This window comes from Chamaea fasciata, unplaced genomic scaffold, assembly GCF_029207755.1.
Source record: "Chamaea fasciata isolate MVZ Bird 193981 ecotype frontalis unplaced genomic scaffold, bChaFas1.0.hap1 SCAF_2, whole genome shotgun sequence".
NCBI classification, from domain to species: domain Eukaryota; kingdom Metazoa; phylum Chordata; class Aves; order Passeriformes; family Sylviidae; genus Chamaea; species Chamaea fasciata.
This window is the reverse complement of record NW_027094087.1, coordinates 75,372,526-75,393,409: the sequence shown is the minus strand read 5'-3', so window position 1 is coordinate 75,393,409 and position 20,884 is coordinate 75,372,526. Positions and strand designations below refer to the sequence as shown.

General features: G+C 38.1%; 2 protein-coding genes across 4 annotated transcripts in view; one reads left to right on the top strand and one right to left on the bottom strand.

Annotated features, from left to right (window-relative positions):
• DZIP1 (DAZ interacting zinc finger protein 1) overlaps positions 1 to 15,454 on the top strand; it is a 38,650-nt gene extending 23,196 nt beyond the window's left edge. The window contains exons 13-21 of one of the 2 annotated variants that reach the window (XM_066176357.1): positions 2,707 to 2,766; positions 5,978 to 6,123; positions 6,411 to 6,606; positions 9,075 to 9,201; positions 9,380 to 9,430; positions 10,271 to 10,458; positions 10,829 to 10,959; positions 14,456 to 14,627; positions 15,372 to 15,454. In XM_066176357.1, coding sequence (XP_066032454.1) covers positions 2,707 to 2,766; positions 5,978 to 6,123; positions 6,411 to 6,606; positions 9,075 to 9,201; positions 9,380 to 9,430; positions 10,271 to 10,458; positions 10,829 to 10,959; positions 14,456 to 14,627; positions 15,372 to 15,454 — 1,154 coding nt within the window. The remainder of the gene's footprint in view (positions 1 to 2,706; positions 2,767 to 5,977; positions 6,124 to 6,410; positions 6,607 to 9,074; positions 9,202 to 9,379; positions 9,431 to 10,270; positions 10,459 to 10,828; positions 10,960 to 14,455; positions 14,628 to 15,371) is intronic. The other variant, XM_066176358.1, reaches the window with a different exon arrangement.
• Positions 15,455 to 17,392: 1,938 nt separating this feature from the next.
• CLDN10 (claudin 10) overlaps positions 17,393 to 20,884 on the bottom strand; it is a 53,999-nt gene continuing 50,507 nt past the window's right edge. For both annotated transcript variants that reach the window (XM_066176360.1, XM_066176359.1), the window contains exons 4-5: positions 18,292 to 18,399; positions 17,393 to 17,508 (exon numbers count right to left, since the gene is read on the bottom strand). In XM_066176360.1, the coding sequence (XP_066032457.1) occupies positions 17,394 to 17,508; positions 18,292 to 18,399 (223 nt within the window). In that variant the 3' untranslated portion in view covers position 17,393. The remainder of the gene's footprint in view (positions 17,509 to 18,291; positions 18,400 to 20,884) is intronic.

The window sequence follows — 20,884 nt, the reverse complement described above, 5'->3', positions numbered from 1 at the left end:
TCTTCTTTAAATGTTGGCCAGAAAACTGGTTTTTCCAATAGTACTGTCAGAATATTGGGGTTTTTTTTAACTAGTAGATAAGAACAGACAAATAATATATGATATGCATGAAACATACACAGCCTGAATCCTTCATTATTGCTAAATATATTTTCCTATTCCACCTGTGTAGATTTGTCTTCAAATACTCTTTAAAACAGGTATTTAATTATTTCTTAAAGTATGCTGGGCACATAATTTTTCAGCAGTATAATTATCCACTAAGAAATTAAGGTAATCTGTACGTTTGATACATCTCATCTGTGTCTCTACACATACTAGCTGGCAGAAGAGATACTCTGGAAGATGTGGGATGATAGACACACCACTGCTGCTGTCCTTAATGATGGCTAGAATTAATATGGCTGATCAGATGGCCAGAAGAAGCACTTCTCTGGTAAACATAAGGAGAGGAGTCCTTTAGGGTGGTCATCTCCACATGTCTATAAACCAGACTAATGGTTTTTCTTAAGTGTGATTCCAATGTGATGTTTAATAGATATGTCTTAGAATATGTTTACAGTGAAGAGAAAGAAAAGGCTTGTTTGCGTAAGGGAAGTTGGTGTTTTCAGGTGTTGTACTCCCTCATGCCTTAGCATTTGATCTCCTCTGTTACCATGCAGTGAACAGCAGTATTACACATAATAGTTGCATTTCGGGTTTGCTCTTGAAACTGTTCTTAGTAATCACTGATTTTTCATTTCCTCTCTTTCTGGTACACTGAGGAAGAGAAGCATGTACCTTTATACCTGATCAGCAGATTATTTTCAGGTCTGAGTTGTGAGGACTTGGATTTTCCTGTTACATTAAGTCATTTGGCAAGGGCTTGTGCAGAGATGGGTCAGTCCCTTTAAGCAGAGAGCATTTGAGTAGAGTACAGGTAAAACAAGCATAGATTAAATCCAACTACACAGCAACTGCCTTACTGACTGGTAAGTCCAGCCGAGAAACTCAGGGGCCTCAGTGCCTATGCAGCTTAATTAAATCTTCCCAGAGCATTTCATCTGTACTTCAGGCTCTGTCCTTCTAAACAGACGCATTTCAGGCTTTTGGGAATGATTCCAAACTGTGTCTGAACACTGTTTTGAAGAATCTTAGCTGGTGAAGAGTAGCAGTGTGCCAGGAGCAGTGGTGTGGAGAATCATGTTCCAGTGCCCAGGAATGCTTTGGCCACTGGTAAATTTTACAGCCTTAGAGACTGAAAGACCAGAAGACCATTTTGTCTCTTAGAGTTTTGCTTTTAAATGTTTGCCTAAGATATCTTGATATTTGCATCTTGTTAACAACTTGTGATGGTATAAGAAGCTTTTTATTAAAACTTCTTAGTTAGTGCAAGTTCTGTGGGAGCAAATCTTAAGTCTGGTAATTGGCTTGGGAAAGCAGGTGAGAGGCTGAATATCACCACAGACATGGAAAGCATAGGGAGAGCAGATCCCATACCCAGGCATTTATGCCACCAGATTTAATCCTCTTTACTTGGGGAATATTGAAGATGTGGCAGTGTCACTTAGCTCCAAATGCTCATTTCACTGTCATTACATGGCACAGTGCATCCATGTTTATACCTGGTGTACAAGAAGTGCCAACAAATGTCTTTATGTAGCATCACTTCCTGCCCTTCTACCCACAGAGTGTAACAACCATTTATAGTGCAAGAGGTTTTTTGTGAAGAATGGGGAAAATGCATGTAGTTGAATGCTGAAAGTACAGTTTGGACATCTAGGTTTTTATTGTAAACCCCAGAAGACACTCAAGCTCTAGTTTTTATTGATATCAATTAATTTGTAGGTGAATATTAACATTTTAAAAACCTGAATACTTACTGGTCTACATATAATTATTTTCAAGCGTGTCTTAAATCTGAATTTTATAAAGTTGTAAATAAACTGTAGTCTGGCTTCATTTTTGTGAAGCAAATTGTATCTGATAGCCTATAGAATGATAAATTCAAAGTGTTTAGGAAGCTGTTTGCAGCACAGACATTTCAAGAATTTTTTAAAACACATGATAATAGTGAATCTTACTCAATTGGAGTGATTGAAGATTTTTTTAATTGGTTTTATGGAGAAATATATATATGTGTGTGCATGTTAAATCTCTGTCTTGCACATATGGGCTCAGTACTTAGTAACTCTGTGGAATAGTTAATATATTTTTGAGATTTACTTTGTCCATTTCACTTGTCTTTTTTAAACTTCTAGTATAAAATTGCACATCAACAATACTTTTAAATACATCCTAAAAAATTGCTTCTTATGTGAAATGAACAAGAATATTGATTTACATAATCCTGGGTGCCCCTGTCATTGTAGATGCCTAAAAATACCCTACCTGGCCTACCTGGTGCCATTCCAGAAGTTGTGTGATGTATCAGTCAACCTTGCACTGATGGCTTAAAACTCTGATGGATCTGGGATGATTCCATACACCGGTGTTTGGACAACAGAATCACTCCTGAAGTGACTATTGTATTAGGGTCTCCTCTACAAAAATGTATCCCCAAGGCAGTGAAGAGTCACGTTGCAGTGGGTTTGTGATGGTTAAGCAGGTTGTCAGCAATCAAGAAAGTTGACATCAGTGTGGTGGTTTTTTCCTGACTTTCCCGCTCTGGACCTTGACCTTTTTCTGTCCTTTTTGTCTGGTGTTCCTGTTCTTCCGCATTATTAGAGCAGGCACCCTTGGTGCATATGCTGGAGCCCATAGAGGAGCTTTCAGAAGAGGAAAAAGGTAATGATTGATTCAGCTCAAAATATGCTGGCATGTGTTTCTTGAAAACAAAAAATGTTTTTTGATACCTACAGTATTTTCATTGTATTTCATTATATTTATGTGATTTGGGTGGAAACATTGTTTGTGTCAGTCTCTTGTTTGCTATTGCTTGTAAATATTAAGACTTCCTTATCCAAGTTCAATGTTTTTTTGAAAATCTGGCTAACTTCTTTAAAGCAGGCACATTCCATATGTCTAAATGGATTTGAACAAAGCAGAGCAAAAATGTTTGATGGGGAAAAGCCCCTCACTAGGAAATTCTTGGTGCTAACACAATTGCAATATGTGCTCACTCCCTTTTAAAACTCTGCATAAGAGGATAAAGAGTTCAGGTGTAAGAAAGTTGATGGTGGAGGTTGGAGCTGCCAGCTTTCATGAATGCATCACTGATGCTTTTACAAGTGGTCTCTCTTGCACCTCGCCGTAAACAGTCACAGCTCCAGCCAGGGTTGTGCAATTCAGAATAAAGTTATGTATCCCAGCATTGGCAGCTGTTGTGCCTCCTCCAAGGAGAACTTGGAGGCCACATTTACAATGACAGAACAGAAAGCTCAGGTTCATCCTGCATGGTATTCTTCTCCTGAAGGCAGCTAATAGTACCTTAGGTGAAACACCAAATAGCTGAATAACATAAAAATCTTTTCTGTGTGTGAAAACCAAAATCAGTCTTAAACCCTACAGTCAGTGAGTTTAAATTTCAAAGAAATTATGCTGTTTTGAACACAAAATTGTTGTTTGAATACATCTGTGTGTTGAGAGGTTTCCCCAGGGAAAATCCAGTGACTCTGAACAATCTGAAATAAAGACTGCTTGCATTTTTGCCGTTCTTGCTGTTTCTCTTACTTGCCATCTTCTCTCTTGATGGATTGTCTTTGTTTCTTCTGCTCTGCCTAAAGGCATGACCTGAAGTGCAGAAGAGAAAAAGAAAGAATGCAGTCTGAAAAGATAGACCAAGATTTTTTTGGGTTTGATGACAGTCATTTGTAAGGGAGAGTGTGGAAATTCTTGACTCAGAACATAATTTTCTAGGCTTATGTAGCACCTGAGACAGTGGACCAGATGTAAGGTCCCTTGTCTCAAAAGTTAAATCTAGTATTTAGGGATGAATAAGAAAAGAGTTCCTTAAATAATTGCTCTGGCAAAGAGGATTTGACTTGAGTTAATTAGCAAGAATTAATATTGTCATTAATTAGGATAATGCCAGATAGTCTCATTACTCTTATTAGTATGTAGTAATTAGACATTTAAAAATGAGTTTAAATGTATCTATTTTATTCTAAGAATTAACATTGGAAAGAGACAGAATTTTCAGAAGGCTCCTGGGAACCTTCCACTTCAAAATGTCTCGTGCATAGGTGTCTGGGTAGATTTTGTACTGAATAATGCCATCTTATCCTGACTGGGGATAGTCAGATAGCTCTGTGTTTCCTCAAGACCAATTGTTTGCCTCTTCTAGGACTCAGTTCTCTGGACAAATCAGTTTTAATCTCATCTCTGTCAGGGACTGAGTTGTCCATGCAGTTCTCAAAACCAGATGAGAATTCAGCCTGATTATGTCCTCTTCAACACAGATCTAATAGTATGGCAGCTGGACTCTCAGTTTTCATCACCTATAGTTCTTTCATGGAGCCCATGGGAAGCCAGTTCCTCAAAGCTGCCTAATATGTCATTTGTACATCTTGAGGCTTTTTTTTTCTCCTCTTTAGGGTGCTTGTCTTTTCCTTAAATAAAAATGGAAAGTAAATGGAACTGCTTTCTAATACGCTGTCATTGTTTAAAATAGAAAAAGTGCCACATTTGTTTTAAAATATAATATTTGAAAGTTACAATATGGAATTATGCCTTCATTCCTGTTCTCGTCTATTGGGTGGCAAATGACTCAGCTGCCCTGTAAGGCATACTGGGAAGAAACAAACTCCTGCCCAAGATTTTCCTGTTATTTCAGGGGAGTTGGGAGTGTGGTTTACCGCATGCTTTCCTGGGGTATTTTATACCCTTTGCCAGCTTTGCTGACCCCGGCCAGACAGAAGCAGCCATCACCGTTCCACAGGTTATCACTTCATTTACTTTGAGTGGCATTCAGTAAAATTTTATCTTGCCAGTGACACTTTATAGACAGGTTCCAAATGGGTGTGTTTTGCTTCTTTACTCTCCTGTATGACCCTATAATACTTTGGCCTAACTTAAATGTCAGTCTTCATTTTAGATGGAAGAATCTGTCTAGATGATTCTTTATTTCTTGCATAAGAATTCTTTATTGACATAAGAGTCATTATTGACACTTAAAGCAAGGGAAAGAGGGTTCCAAATGGGTGTGTTTTGCTTCTTTACTCTCCTGTATGACCCTATAATACTTTGGCCTAACTTAAATGTCAGTCTTCATTTTAGATGGAAGAATCTGTCTAGATGATTCTTTATTTCTTGCATAAGAATTCTTTATTGACATAAGAGTTATTATTCACACTTAAAGCAAGGGAAAGAGATAAGAACTTCTTTGTCTGCTTTTAAGTATGTATGATGTCATAGACTTGCATAGAAGAAAACATGACACTGAACTTTGTTCTTGAAAGATTTTTGAAGATGACTATTATCCATCATGTATTTTCTGTGAAACAGTCTGCCCCAGACTAAGGTTTTCTCTTTACCAAGACTTTTGAAAGTGTTACAACTTTGCAAAGGTTTAGTTTCAGTAGATGATTTTATCAGAGAGCATCATGCTGCTTGAAGCTTTTCTTGAGTAAAAGTTTGTAGTATTCTTGTTCTGATTCCTGCTAGAATTCAGCTTTTCTTTGAAATAAATACCATGTTTAGAGAACCTAAGTATCAGAAGATAGTCTTTCTTTATCAGAAGTTTTCAAGTACAAAGCTAAAAGTAAAGATCTTTGTTGCTAAATATTCAGCATCGTATCTTTACAGCGATTCTGTAACTAGAGCAATGAAAGGTACTTGTGATGGTGAGTACAAGGTGCTGAGGTATAGATTCCAAGTGAGCTGGATTTTGTAAGCTAGCCCAGTATATTGAAAATTACACGATTCCGTGTAGATAAAAAGTGCACATATGTGTCTGTGCTGTTCCTAAAGAATGCATGCTTCAGTGCAGTTTTTAACTGTCTCATGTACTGTGGATTTTTAAAATATCTCTTAACAGCATTTTTCCTTCTTATTTCAGAAATTGAGAAAAGTGATCTAAAACCAGGGAGAAGTAGCAACTATTTAATAAATGCTCTGAGGTCTGATCCTTCCTTAACTAAAGAATTGCGAGCTGTTTTGGAGCAAGCTCTGGAGGAGAAGCTGGAATCCTTTGGAGTTAAAGCAGTAAGATATTAAATGATTTAAAAGAAGGGTAATCTTTGTGCCACTTTTCTTCTGTTCTCTTTCACTCCTGTGCTACAGTTCTCAACCTAAAAAATCCAAAGCTAAATTTCCGTATTTTAAGTAATTGTAATTCCTTAACCATTAACCTGAGAGGATGGCCATCGAATTACAGCTGTGGAGGATATGGCTACACTTGTGGGCAGTATTACCAACTTTCGTGATTTTTCTACAAGCTTTGTGATATCTGAAGTCTAAAAGAGTGCTTACAGTACAATTTGTTTCCTTAGGGTGTTCGTGGAATATCGAATGATCGTTTAAATAAAATTTTGCAAGCTATTGAACATGCCAGAGAACGCAAAGAGAAACAGGAGCCCACCATTCACGGGATTCGAGAGCAGCTGGAACGTCAAGTTGGCTTTCGGATTGAAGAGAAATCATTATCTTCTAGCAAACTTGATTCCTGTTTTCAGCTTCCTGGTGAAGGTTACTGTAGATTTGGGGATTTATTTCATTGTCTTATAGTTTATAACTGCTATTTAGAGTATTATTTAACACAGCTCCTTTCCTGCTTTTCCATGTCAATATTCCATATAGTGATGGACAACTAAAATGTTATCTTTAAAGGGTTCTTGACATGGTGTTAAACAGCAAATATCTTAACTCTGGCAAGATACATGGTGTTGTGTTGGAAGTGTAGCACTTTGGCAGCAAATAAATCCCTTTGCTTTCCAGCTGATCCTCACAGGTCTGAAGGGCTGGGTATGGCTGCACTTATTTTCTCATTTTAACCAATTCAGCATTGTAAGTCTGATCATGTTCCCAGGTGCACCAGTAGTGTGGGTTACAGTCTGAGTCTGGTCTCATTTTGTGATCCCAGATTTGCCAATAGTGACAGCTTAGCATCAATACCTCTTCCCTGGCTGACTGCAGTGATAAGGGTCACCCAACCTCTGCCTGATAACCTACCACCTCCTCAGCATGCCATCATGGCCACATAATCCCTTAGCTACATATCTCATGGCCTGTCTCATGGAAGTCCCTTCATTATATATCTCATCACTGTAGGCCTTGTCCCTACATTATCCACCCCGTGACTACAGTCACACCTTCAATTTGGTGCCCCTATCACACCTGTGTAATGGATTTTTGGGGGTCTTTGTAAGGAAAATGATCATACCTCTTCCTCACACCTTTCATTATACCACACCCAGACCTTATGTGTTTCTAACAGATCATTGTCCAGATTTTTACATACATGTCTATGATCAAAGCATATCAGAGTCAGCATTAACATAGCAACAACAGGATGAAGTAGTTTATTGAAAATTCCTCTAGCTGTGGGTGACTATCTGAAGAGGAGGGTCTGACCACTGAGGCTGTCCATCTTACTTCTTACTGTATTCTTAGCGAGGCCCTATGTAAAATTGATTAGATGCCACCAGGACTGAAATTCCCTTTCAAATTCAGTGGCATTGTGGTTACCTTTCTAATTTCAGTGGGCAAAGTGCCCTCATCTCCTTCCCTTATATTTGCTGCCATAGTAAATTTCACAAGTGAGAACTGCATGTGGTGCAGAATGTACTCTAGTTACCATATTCATTAGCTTCCATGGATAGAAGAAGGGAGGGTCTCCAACCTGCAGGTTAAGCTTGTTGATGTGTGAACCAAATTTGGTTCATTATGCAATAGTTCCTTCTACAACAAGGATAACCAATCCTTAGATGGTTAACCTGATCTTCAGTGAAGATGTGCAGGCATCATTCCCAGTATCATTCCTGAAAAGGGAAAGCAGTACAGCTTTTATAGGGGTTTGTCCAGACAGGTTATCCCTTAGTGGCTCAACTTGTTTAACTGCTTGGACTAATGATTAAAGTCCCTTTTCCAGCTCTGAATATCTTTGTTCTGTTTCTTTAAATGCAGCTGAACAGAATCTCTCTCGTCCATCAGGGCCAGTGTGAAACAGGCTGCAGTAAGTGCCTCAACAGAAGCCCATTCTTCTGTTACAGGGCCACCGGGAGGGTTGTGGGACCAAGCTCTGGAACTGCTTCATATGTTGCTCAGTTCACTCCCATGATTTTCCCTTTTTGAGCAAACTGTACAAGGGATGGGCAGTAATAGGAAACCAGGGATGTTTGTACCAATATCCGAAAGTTCCCATTAACTGTTGTAATTCTTTAAGACTAGACAGATTGTACTCATGCTCTATTTTTCCAAGGTGTCAGAAGCAGCTCCTTTAATCCATCAGGCTGTGAGGAACTTAACCTCCTTTGGGTCCTTGACACTTGGATGTAGGAATGTCTAAACCGAAGGCTGTTAACTCATTCTTTCCCTTTTCTGTTGCACAACCAACCTCCATGGGGTCTTCTCCACCTGGTATTGTATCATTGTGTTGCAAAAATGTAACTGCAGGGCCGACAGCAGATGCATGAAGAGTCTGTTAACCATAGGTCTGGTCACATTCTAAAGAGCCAGTCTATTAAATCCAACATATGTGGTTCTTTTGCATTGCCAGAAATATATATACACACATATTATACATACACATACATACACACATTTATACATACGTACATATTTATGTATGTATGTATGTATACATATATATAAACATTAACTTCCAGGGTAGCTGCTTATAGTGCTAACAATACAATTGCAATAACAAGATTAATTTCCTGGGTCAAAACATTTGGCATAGCCAAGGATTAAATTCTGAAAGATGTCTGGTCTCTGAGGACCAGCTGTAAAGCAAGGAGGTTTATTTTCTGCCAAATTGCTACAGTTTTTAACCCAACGCATGGTAACTCTAAACTGCTTGGAAGAAGAGAATTACATTTTCTCTTCTTTTTTTATGAAACTATAGTCTGCAGCAGAGACATCTTTAATTGTAGAAATTAAAGGTGAAAGATACCGAACATTGATTGTAAGAATGACATAGATAACTTTTCTTGTAGAAAAACACAAGTCCTATCCATTGGGAATTTCCTCGTTTGCCACACCTCAGAAACCATCAAAGTCTCCATCAGCTGTCCGCCCACCTGGTCAAAGAACAATCATCCCTGAGTATAGTTCTACGCCAAAGTAAGAGATGCCTTTCTAAAAACACTCATATCTCAGACAAAAGTCCTATGGGTTTGTGTTTTTATGGCTCATGTGAAAATTTCATCAATTTTAAGAACTGAAGAAAGAATTCACATAACTTCCATATAAACTTTATGGTTGCTGTCAGTCTTGAACTAACTCGTCTTGTTATTTTTAGATCCAGGAAGATTCTTGGAAGTGGAGTTTCCAGAAAGACACCTAGCATCACGTATGTTTTGTTCCCTTGCCTTTTTGAAGAAGACATTTTTGATGACATGTTTGCAACACAAAAACTATAATTAAGCTAAAACCATAAACACTCTCTGGGCTGCTTACTTCATTTTTTGGTTCAAAGTGTTACTCTATTTGAGTGTGTTATTTTAATCCCTGAAAGATAGTATGTTTTTCTTTCAGCATATGTATTCTTTGTTGTGGTTGAGAAAGAGAGATATTCAATAAGATAAATAACTTCCTTTAGTTTCTCTCTTAGATGCTTTTTCTGACTGTGTTAAAAGCATTTAGAGACTTTGGTGACCTATTTTTTTCAGTTTATTGATATTTTCATACTGCAACCAAAATTACATACAATATTCCATGTATATATTCCATTAATTCCATAACATTCCATTCTGTTCACATCAGGTACATTACTTTGCCACTTCCTACACTGAAAAATTCCCACATCTAACTGATGTCACAAGAGACTTTCTGTGGCACAGATTCCTTGATCGCGAAATTTGCTGTTATCTGCTGATCCATGAAAGCCCATCTGTTTTTGCCTGGCAAGACTTGTTTTATATTGGTTTCTTGCTTTGTAAAGATGGTTGCATAAATGGAAAGAGTCGTATGTACAAGAGACCATTTTGGGATAACTTTCTGAGTTTAATTTGCAGTGTGATTTCTTTTATTTTTTTTTTTTAATAGTTAAAATTTAGGGGAGATTCTGTCCTTTTGCACTAAGAAAAATCCACATTATTGGAAAGGAAAATACATGGAAGCTTAAGCGTATATGCAGTGATACAGGCACTGAAACCCAGCAAGTGCTCATGTTGTATGTGGTTTTCCTTAGAACACCACCATTCAGTTCAGAGGATGAAGCTGATGAAGATGATATGAAACCAGAGATATTGCAAAAGCAGTCAAAACCGTCAAGCAGCATAGCCCATGCTTTTCAGAAGCCTTCTGGCAAGAGCGATGGGGATGAGAAGGAGGAAAATGGAATTGAAGAAACTGGAACATCTGCCAAAGCTTCTAAAGGTTTTTCACTGCCTTTGTATATAAATGTTGTAACAGCTGTGCATGTTTTTTCATTTCATGGTAATATTTCTGTGTTAGAAAACATAATGAAGGCAGACTACCTAGTCTTGAGTGTATATATATATATATATATATATATATATATATATATATATAGGGAAACACTTTATGTTTTTGCTAATGTGTTTCTGTTAATACATTACTTAGAGATATGTATCATGCTCTTCTATATAAATGCAGGAAAAGACACAATCTTTGTCTCAGAGAGACTTCTTTTATTTTTACTTTGGGGAAGATTTCTAGAGGGTTTACAGTAAAGTCCCTCCTTGCAAATGGAAACTGTCAATTTAATATTTTTTCTGAATTTTAGGAACAGTTATTCAAAAACTAAGCAAACAAGTTGGAGACAGTCTTTCTAACCATGGAAGTAAGAACAAACCAGCTGGAGGAATTAATGTTGCACAGGCATTTATTAAGAAAGAAGAGCTGAAAGAACCGAAGGTATCACTTTTAATATGCAGCATTATTATATTAAGTAATTGAACTATATGTATGTTACTTTTTTTTTTTTATGCTGAAATCATCTTGATGCAGTGAAGAACTTAATTCTCCAAGACAGTTTTGGAATTACAGCTAAGTAGTCTTTTTGGGTACACCTGCAGTGGTGTATAGAAAAGTGCTAGCAAGGGACCAGTGGCAAGTGACTTCATCCACACTGTTAATTAGCTAATACCTTGATTGGTTTGGATCACTACAGCTCATTGGCCATGATATCATTCTTATCTTCCATTCTAGCAGCAAAGAGAATTCTCCTTTACTTATTTTCCTAGTGTCTTGTTTTGAAGGAGAAAAAAAGGAATTTGCTTATCTAATATTTAAAAACATTATTTCTAGAGCTTTATCTCATATGGGTCTCTTAAATACATTTTAATGAGAGGACAAATTTCATTGATCTTTGTTCTGCATCAATCCACAATCACATATTGCTTTCAGACTGCATCAAATCTGTTGCTGTCCATTGAGTATGGCCTGTGTTCACCAGCAGAATACTAACACAATGGATTCTTTATCCCTCAGGCTCCTAAGGTTCTGGTCTTCTCCTCAGTTTAGAGTTCTATAATTGGTAAACCATTTTGCAGCAATTTGGGGTCTTTACCTGAACAATTTTTAAAAGGAACAAAAGTTACTCCAAATGAGAAGTCAACAGCACAGAGTGGTTTTGTGTCAGTCTGAGTAGTTGTTACTAGATTGAAGTAGACAGACTTCAAGGTACTAGTTGTAGCATTCAATACAATATTTTTTCACTAAATTAGCAAATAATAATTACTGAGTATTCTGTTGTCCATAATAAAACTGATACCTTAGGGTTTCCTAACTGTGAGTTAAATCTGAAACTCATCACTCCCCACAGAAACAGTGACATTTCTATTTCATTTTCCAGAAAGGGGTGATTGTCTTAATCAACTTTGGCCATGAGGGTAGCATAATCACATTTAGCTGTGTCCTTGAAATTGCCATTGATGACACTTAAGTTGTCCATTGGCTGTGCAGAGCTGCAAATCACACAAGGCCCAAAATTATTAATGCAGATATGACTATTACACTAATTTTCTATCTAGTGTTACTTCCAAATTCTTTGTAATGTCAGATTTTACAAGACCATAAAATGTTCACAGCTAAATTGGCAGGATGATTTTGTAAAGATCTATAGATGGTGGGTCATTGTGTTCAGGAATTTGGGCTTCAAGAGCAAAGACCTGTAGCAAAATAAACCTTAAAACCCATGTTTTAAAAATGCCATAGTTTTCATTGATAACCTCCCTTCCCACATCTTTCAAGCCTCTGAACCTTAAGGCAAGTATTGGGGGAATGAAATCCCTCCTGTTGTGGTAGAAGGTTGAGTTTGAGACCCCCCAGAGAAGCCTGAACTTATGTAAATTCATGAGACCCAGCGAGAAACTTTCCAGGGTCCTAAGGAAATTGGTTGATATAGTTGCCAAGCTATTCTTCCATGACAATTGAAAAGTCATAATGGCAGGGTGTAGTCTGACTGAAAAAAGGAAAAGAAGCCCCATTTTTAAAAGAGTAAGAAGGAGAAGCCTGGGAACTACTGGCCTATTAGTCTCACTTCTGTGCCCAGAAAGATCATGGAACAGATCCTTCTGGACAGAAAATTAGACTATAATGAAAAGACAGTAGGTTTAGATTAGATATTAGGAAGAAATTCTTTACTGTGAGGGTGGTGAAATACTGGAACAGGTTACCCAAAGAAGCTGTGGAGGCCCCCTCGCTGGAAGTGTTCAAGGTCAGGTTGGAGAGGGCTTCGAGCAATATGGTCTAGTGGAAGGTGTTCCTGCCTATGGTGGGTGAGTTCAACTGGATGATCTTTGAGGTCTCTTCCAAACCACTCCTTTCCATCATTTTATGAAAAATATTGTTGCTATAATTCATTTAGAATACCTTGTGTCCCTGATGTATCCTATATAGACACAATGAGTTCAGAATAACCATAGGAAACCAGGGCAGGCACTGCTACTTTTTTTTGGAATCTTTACAGAAGAACACACCGTCTTGTTTGGTTTGGTAATTATATGCATATATTTATGCCCAAATTTATGTTTAATGTAGACATCTTTATATAAGTCTTTGAGTTAATAAAACTGTTTAGCAGTTATGATTGCTGCCGTGTATTTACACCCATCAAAAGTGAATTCTGTTTGAAGTAGACAAGTTTATCTCTATTTTTTACTTTAACAATTATTTGGGGCTTCTTGAATGTTCAAGGAAACTCTTCCTCCAGCATTTCTCAATATATGTGACTGACTTTCCCTTTACCACACCCTCCAAATGCAGATAATTTTAAACAGCACAATAATGAATTCTGGTATGTTAATAATATAGTACACTGAGCAGATCTGTCAGTTTTTGAAAAACAGTTTGCAATGTTAAAATGGAGTTATGTTGCAAGATAAAGCATTACTGCAGACTCTTCCCCACTTTCGAGACACACGACACATTCGTATTTGTTGATTTTTCTCTAGCATATACATACCCTACATTGTTTTCTAATAGCATCTGAACCTTCCTTCTGTGCAGTGGAAGCACCATCTAGATCCTTACTGTAAGAGAGTACTGGAGACTCCAGTGAAATAAGAGACTGGAGACCTGTGAATTCAGGTTTTAGCTTTGTGAGAAACCATTGTTTGCTTTCCACAGTTAAACTCTCTAAAAATAGCTCAAATCCATTGAACCACATCTGACTGAAAAATAGGGAAATGGTGTAGCTCTTCTTGCTAAAGCTGAATGAAGATATTTAGTTCTCAGGCAGAGGTAAGAGGGACCATGGACTCATTGCCTTCAGGTTCATCTGTTTGAATTGACTCGCATTTTGTGAACTTAGTATACAAATCCACCACTTAATTAAAATATGTTTGCACAAGCTGACATTGAGTCTTGAAGGGAACATATATTTAAAGTTTGAGCACCATGTGGTTTTTTAAATTTTCATTATTTAATTTTGTCTTTCAATAGATTAGTTTTAAATTGTAAAGACCTTTACTGCAATATTTTTTCCTAGTTCAACTACAGAATGCTTGTAAACTGCCACCTTGCATGTCATATATTTATTTCCATTTAAGTAATCTACATTCTAATGCTTAAAAGACTTTCGTCTCATTGAAACATCTCAGAAAAGATAATCCTTTTCTAAGGCTGGCATGAAAACAGAGCTTTACACCAGATACAGAACTGGCAGAACTTTAAATGTTTGTAGTTCCTGACTTTGAAAAAAACCAACAAATCTGTTTTAATTTCGGAACAGTAACAGTGAATTAATATCATTTTGGTCATTGAATTAATGTGGATTTTAAAACTGTGATGTTAGATTTCCTACAGGCCATGTGCCTTTTTCTTTAGCAGTTTCAAATTGCTGAGTTTAGGAAAGATTTCAGCACAGTTTGAATGGACTGAGTATTTTTTTTTTTCTTGTCTCTGTTAGCCCACAGAAGCTGATGAAGATGATTGGGATATTTCATCAGTAGAGGAAGATATTTTACTGATGAAAGATGACAGAGGTCAGAAGGGGATGACAGTTCAGAAAAATGAGCCCAATGGTGCATCTGTGGTACAGGCATGGGGCCTTCCCAAGAAAAGTGCGCCAAAGGAGGAAGGTAACATATTCATAAATGACTGACCCACCTAGAGCAGAATTAAGTACAGTGTATTACACATTGTAATTAACTAGGTGGTGTTTTGTAAGAAAAGAACAAGAAAAACTCTGTGTTTGGCTTCTTGCCATATAAATATCATGTTTTTATGATACTTAATGATACATAAACCACACACACACATAAATACACAGAGATGCCAAATTAAATTTGATATTTTAAACCATAATATTATCAGACTTCAACTTCATTTTAAAAATTATTCATCTGAGATTTTTTTTCTTCCTAAATTTAATGGAGAAGGGAACTCACTTGTCCTGAGAATAATAACAACATCTTAGATTTGTTCAAGTTACCTAACTGACTTACCAGGCTGAGATAAATATTTGAACTAGTGCTAAAGCAAAAGCCTTAATCTTACATTTAATTTATATAGTGGTTTCTAACCCTAACATTTCAATGTATGTGAAGGTTAAAGCTGTGTCAATTACATAGAGATACATCTGGTTATTTCTGAAAGGAAAGTAAGGTTGACACTGACTGCTTGTACTGTGCTTTATGTTCTGTGAAAGAAACAATCTACATATTATCAACACTTGTCATTTTCTTATTGGTTGCAATTTGAGACTTCCTGAAGTCTACAAATATTCGCTCATGTAGCATGTCATTTTATCTTATAGACAAAGTAAAAATATCCCCCAAAGAATATTATTAACTATTAATTGTTTTGTCTGTTTGTTTTAACAGGCCCTCATGAAGCTGATAATACTAGCACGTTAAAAAGCAGCTTAGTCACTGTAACAGACTGGAGTGATTCTTCAGATATATAATTGTTCCATTCCTGATGGGAGGTCCTGCTTTTAGGTTCTGCTGAGGCTCAAAATGCAGGTGAAAACATCACGTGTTTCTCAGTAACTTCTCTCATTGGTCCTGTAATAACAAGGAACACTGTTTACAGAGCTCTTGTGTCTTTCAGTCTGACTCTGAAAAATAATATTGAAATATGCATTACTGGCCATGTCTGTTTGGAAACAAAGTAATTCTCCTCGCTCTTTGTGGTAGTTTAACCCCAGCCAAGCCCCACATAGCTGCTCACTCACTTCTTCACCTGTGGAACTGGGGAGAGATCTGAAAGAGTAAAAGTGAGAAAACTCATGGGTTGAGATGAAGGCAGTTCAATAGGGAAAGCAAAAGCCACACACACAAGCAAAGCCAAACAAGGAATTAATTCACTGCTGCCTATGGGCAGACAGGTGTACAAATGCCATCACTCCAAATGTCTTCCTCCTTCTTCCCCCACTGTATATACTGAGCATGATGTCACATAGTCTGGAATGTCCCTTTGGTCAGTTTGAGTCACCTGTTCCACCTGTGTCCCTTCCAAACCTCCCATGCACCCCCAGTTTCCTCACCATGGTGGTGGTATTTAAAACAGAAAAGGCTCTGTGCAAGGCCTGCTCAGCAATACCAAAAACATCTCTATTATCAACTCTGTGTCCAGCACAAATCCAAGACACAGCCCCATGCCAGCCACGGTGAAGAAAATTACCTCTATCCCAGCCAAAACCAGCACACTCATGAGTTCCGTGGTGAAAGTCCCTTTCATTTCTCTGAGGTGAAGATTTTGCCTCTAATGTTTACATTAAAGATTGAAACTGGTCTTGCAAGAAAGCCTGTTAACCAATGAACAGAATATACTGCAGAGTATTACTTTATACAATTTTTAATGCATTTTCTTGTATTTTATCATGAACTTTATATAAAATTGTCAACATTTTAAAGAAAATATGTCCATGTATTAAACTGTTACATTTCTACCATGGTTTACAATAAACACCAAATGAAAAGAAAAAAGCCTCAGCTCTAAAACTAATCATCATTAAATGCCTCCTATATGGAGAAGTTGGTTTGTTGGGGTTTTCTTTTGTATTGGAGTTGAGTCTTTGTTAGTATAAAAGGACAACAACTGGAAAAAAATCACAATGTCAAGCCACAGTAAGAAAGCACTGACCTGCCATTGCAGAAGTACTTGACATTTCTGGTTTGTCCATATTGGCTGCCTTCTTAAAAAAACGCAGTAGTGTTTCTACTTAAATGAAGTACAAAAATAACGTAAAACAAAAAGAACCTTGGCTTTGTAGTTCTAATGTAATTTAGATAATATCAGATACAACATTTTTTCTATACTGTGCCATTATAAAATAGGACTGTTCATTTTTTATATTTACATTGTTGTCCCAAAATAACCAATTTTAATTGAAACTCCACAGGTCCATCACTTCAAACTTCACAACAAACCTGGGTTTGTGTCTGATTTTAGAAACTCAGTTTAGAAAGCATTTTGTGGTTATTTGTAATGTCTGTTCTCATTTATTGACTTGTACAAATACTCCCTCAAAAGTCGTCACATTTCCATGAACAGACAAAGAAAAAACACCAGCTGAATTTTTGAACTGCAATATGCCAATACAGTATGTGTGGTGCCACTCCCATAAGCAGCTGACATGACAAACTGAATTAGTAAATACCTCATTTATTTCTTTTCAAGAATGCAACATCAGCTCATGATTGCCAGGTATAAACCTTACAATACCAACATCAGTCTTAAAATATTATATAATAAAATTTACATCAATATGTAAAAAGCTGCAAGTTAATATTTTTAAAAGTCATTGTCTTAGTGGTAAGTACATTGGGGCTGGGGGAATCACTCTGAATGAAACGTACAAAATCACGTTTAAAAACACTTCGAGTCTTCCAAGAGTGCAACTAAACATAAGCGTTCTTGTCAAAGTGCTTGGGTGGGGTTTTGTCAGGGACACTGTTGTGGACCTTTGTACGAGAAGACATCACAGATGTGGCTCCATTATAGGCATACCCCCTCCTGAAGAGAAAAAAACAACCATTTACAGCTCGTCCCACAGAGAGGTGACATCTCTGCATCCAGGCATTATAGTAATAAAGCTAGAAGAAACGTATGGGAATGTACCCACAAATTTCAGGGGAGGGGGCACATTCCTACCCTATGTGGTCCCATCCTAGTTAAACATTGCCACTCCAGCTATCTGCCTTTGCATCTGTCTTTACACTTTTCTGTAATGCATATCCCTCGTTCACAGCTAAGTAAATAAGGGCCTAATCATGAAATAATTTAAATTGTGGCAGATCCTAGGTGAATAGTTACTCCCTACAACTGTTCCTTTATGTTATCACCCCTCTTCCGATGCTGGTGGTGCCACTGCCACCACCGCTTGCTTTTGATCTGATGATTTGAGATCAAAGAAACTGGTCTATTTATGCATGTAAAACCATCTGACCACTTTTCTTACATCAGTGAATGCACTGTTTTGCAGCTGTAGTAAATTTATGAAATACATATTTGTGTATGTATATATATATGTGTGTGTGTATATATATATATATATATATATATATATATATATATATATATATCTCACAAGTGTTTCTGCCAAGTCAATAACTTTTCTTACTTACATTAATGGTGGACAGAGCATTATCCTTGAATCCCCTTATTTTCTTTTATCCACACAATCTTTTTCAGAATCTCATTACAAAGTGTTTTGGAACAGTAATCAAACTGGATACATATAGCAAGTAATAATGCAGAGGTATTGATTTCTGTCAATAAGTACATCTTGTGTTTTACCTTGCAGAATTACTGTTTTCAGCTATTGAGAAGCAGAATATAATGCCACCAATTATGCAGAGGGAAGCTCCAGCCCATCCAATGAACAAAGCTGCTCCTAATTCATACCTACAAGAAGTCAATAAATGTTTTTAATAAAAGAGAGCATGGATTTAACAGAGTTATTTCCAGAATAAAATAACTAAGTATTATATTTTTCTTGAATAACTTTCCATTGAAGCATAAATTATTCACCACAAAATCAGCAGCTCTGCCATTCACCCATGTTCTTTTCATTATTTCTCTCTTTGCTCGGGAGGAAAACTCTGCTCCTGCAGTACACTTGGGCAATGCTTCTCTCCCTGCTCAGCCAGGGTTAAGGGTTAGGGCAAGGAAAAGGCCTGGCCTTTCTGCATCTCCTCCTGGATTGCTTTGCTGTGGAGTTGTGCCATTCTTTGGCCTGTTGACAGCATCAGCTCCTCCATTTCAGATTTTTGTTGGCTCCCAAACCAAACTGGACTGGGGCTTTTGCTGGGCCAGAGACTACAAATTCTGCCTACAACTCTCCTTAAGTTTCTCCTCTGGCTCTCAGGATCTGTCTGACTCCATCCCTCATCATCCACACACCCGCCTGCTTAAAGCATGAGGGTGTGTACATATGCATAATATGCATATGCAATATACATGCACATATATGCAATATATGCATATACATACACAGGTCTGTCTGGTACAAGCATTTGCACACACAGGTGCATGTTCCAGCGTCTTTCTCCTCTAGTCCCCGTGGCTGGATTCTATCTGGAAGAAACTGCTCCCCAGCACATCCATGGGCAGAGCTCACAGTCACCAGCAATCTCCCCTCTGCTGCCTGGGCCAGCCACAAACTCTTTGCTGCCAGGAACTGCTCTGTTCGTCTCTGAGAGGAAACAGTGGTGCTTTAGGAGCACTATCCCACAAAGTCCATGCTTCTGAAGCAACAGTAGTAAATGAAGGGAAAGAAGGGCACTGGGAAGAGATTCTTTCCTTTCCCCTCAGTGCTGAAGCTTCCAGACAAGCAGCAAACCATGGATACTCCTTGTCTGCTCCGTTCCCCAGCTCTTTGCCTGAGTACCACTCTTAAAGCACTTTTAGGATGACCTGCATTAGGCTGCAGCCCAACAATCCCCAAAGGCTCCTAGTCCTCACCTTTAGAGCACACTTGTGTGTCTCTTGCTCTTTCTCTGCTGCAGTTTCCTCTTAAGGAGACCTTTATTTCCTCCAGACTTCTGGGACCCTGCACAGAAACACAGGCCCCTGTCTCCCATCCAGCCACAATTATCAACCAGGAGTCTGTGCTGTTTGAGCAGATGCTACTAAATTAGTTTGTTGTAAACTGTTGTGAGGCAGCCAAATAAAAGCCCCTGCTTGACAGCCCGCCTGTGCAACTGCAGCACTGTGTAGTTGCACTTCTCAGCTAGTTCTGAACACTTCCATGTGCACAGGCCCTAATTCCACATTATCAAAATATCTAACTGGAAATATCTGTCCACTGTTCTGAAAAACTTGTATCTTTACAAAACAGCACTGCAGAAGCACTCAAAAAGAATCCAGTGAGGTGTCAGAAGACCCCAGACCATAAATCATCACTGGATGAAGAGGTGCATGCAAAATTTGTGAAGAGCACATGAGGATCAGGTGCACAGACTGTGAGGGGATAAAGACCATGGGATTTCTTTGTTCAGACTCCCTCTCTGGAGATACCAGGCTCTTGGTGAAATACACTAACTCTGCCTCTGAACCCTTCCTCAGCACCAGCATGGGGCTTACAGACCCAACACCCAGTTTAAACTGTTGGGAACCATAGCTCCTTCCACCCTGGAAAACACTCCACCCAGTCTTGTTTCACTTCAAAATCTGCCAAACCTGTCAAATTTTAATTCTACTTATTCTCACATTTCCAACCACCTTGCCACGATTTTCACATGACTCAAGGAGATTTCTGTCTCTCCAAGGACAGGGGATTCTCTGATTAGAAGCAGAGATCTACATCAGCACTCATCACCTAAGATCCCATTATAGTCAACATGCAAGAAATACACATAACGTGCACTTCTGAAACACTTTCAAGGCACCTCTTTCATTGACCTGTAGAAGCAGATCAAAGGGGCTAGCTCAGATGTGAGATAAGCCCCCTCTGGGGATCCCTCCATCCCTACAGGACTGTCAGAGCACACCTAAGGTACAAGGAGCAGGATTAGGCTTCCCACAGAAGTCGATGCAGATCACCACAGTGCTGGAGAACAGAGCTGGACCAAGATCCAGGAAGGATATTGCAGTAACAACTTATTTACCAAGACCATTTGCCTGGAAAGTGGGAAACACAAGTTTCCATATTTTTGTCTAACAACCCGAAATGGTTGACCAGAGGCTGGGGGATTTAGGGAGACCAAGCGCTATCTTCCCTCCCTGAAACTCTTCAGTTGTACAAAAAAGAAATCATGACTGCATTTGATAGAATCAGGTAGAAAAGGGGTACCTGAGTGTTACCTACTAGTTGGGACAGAAGACATGGGGCTCAGCCTTTGTAGTTGGGATTGTCTGACCTTTTGAAGCAACATTTGTTATTATACCA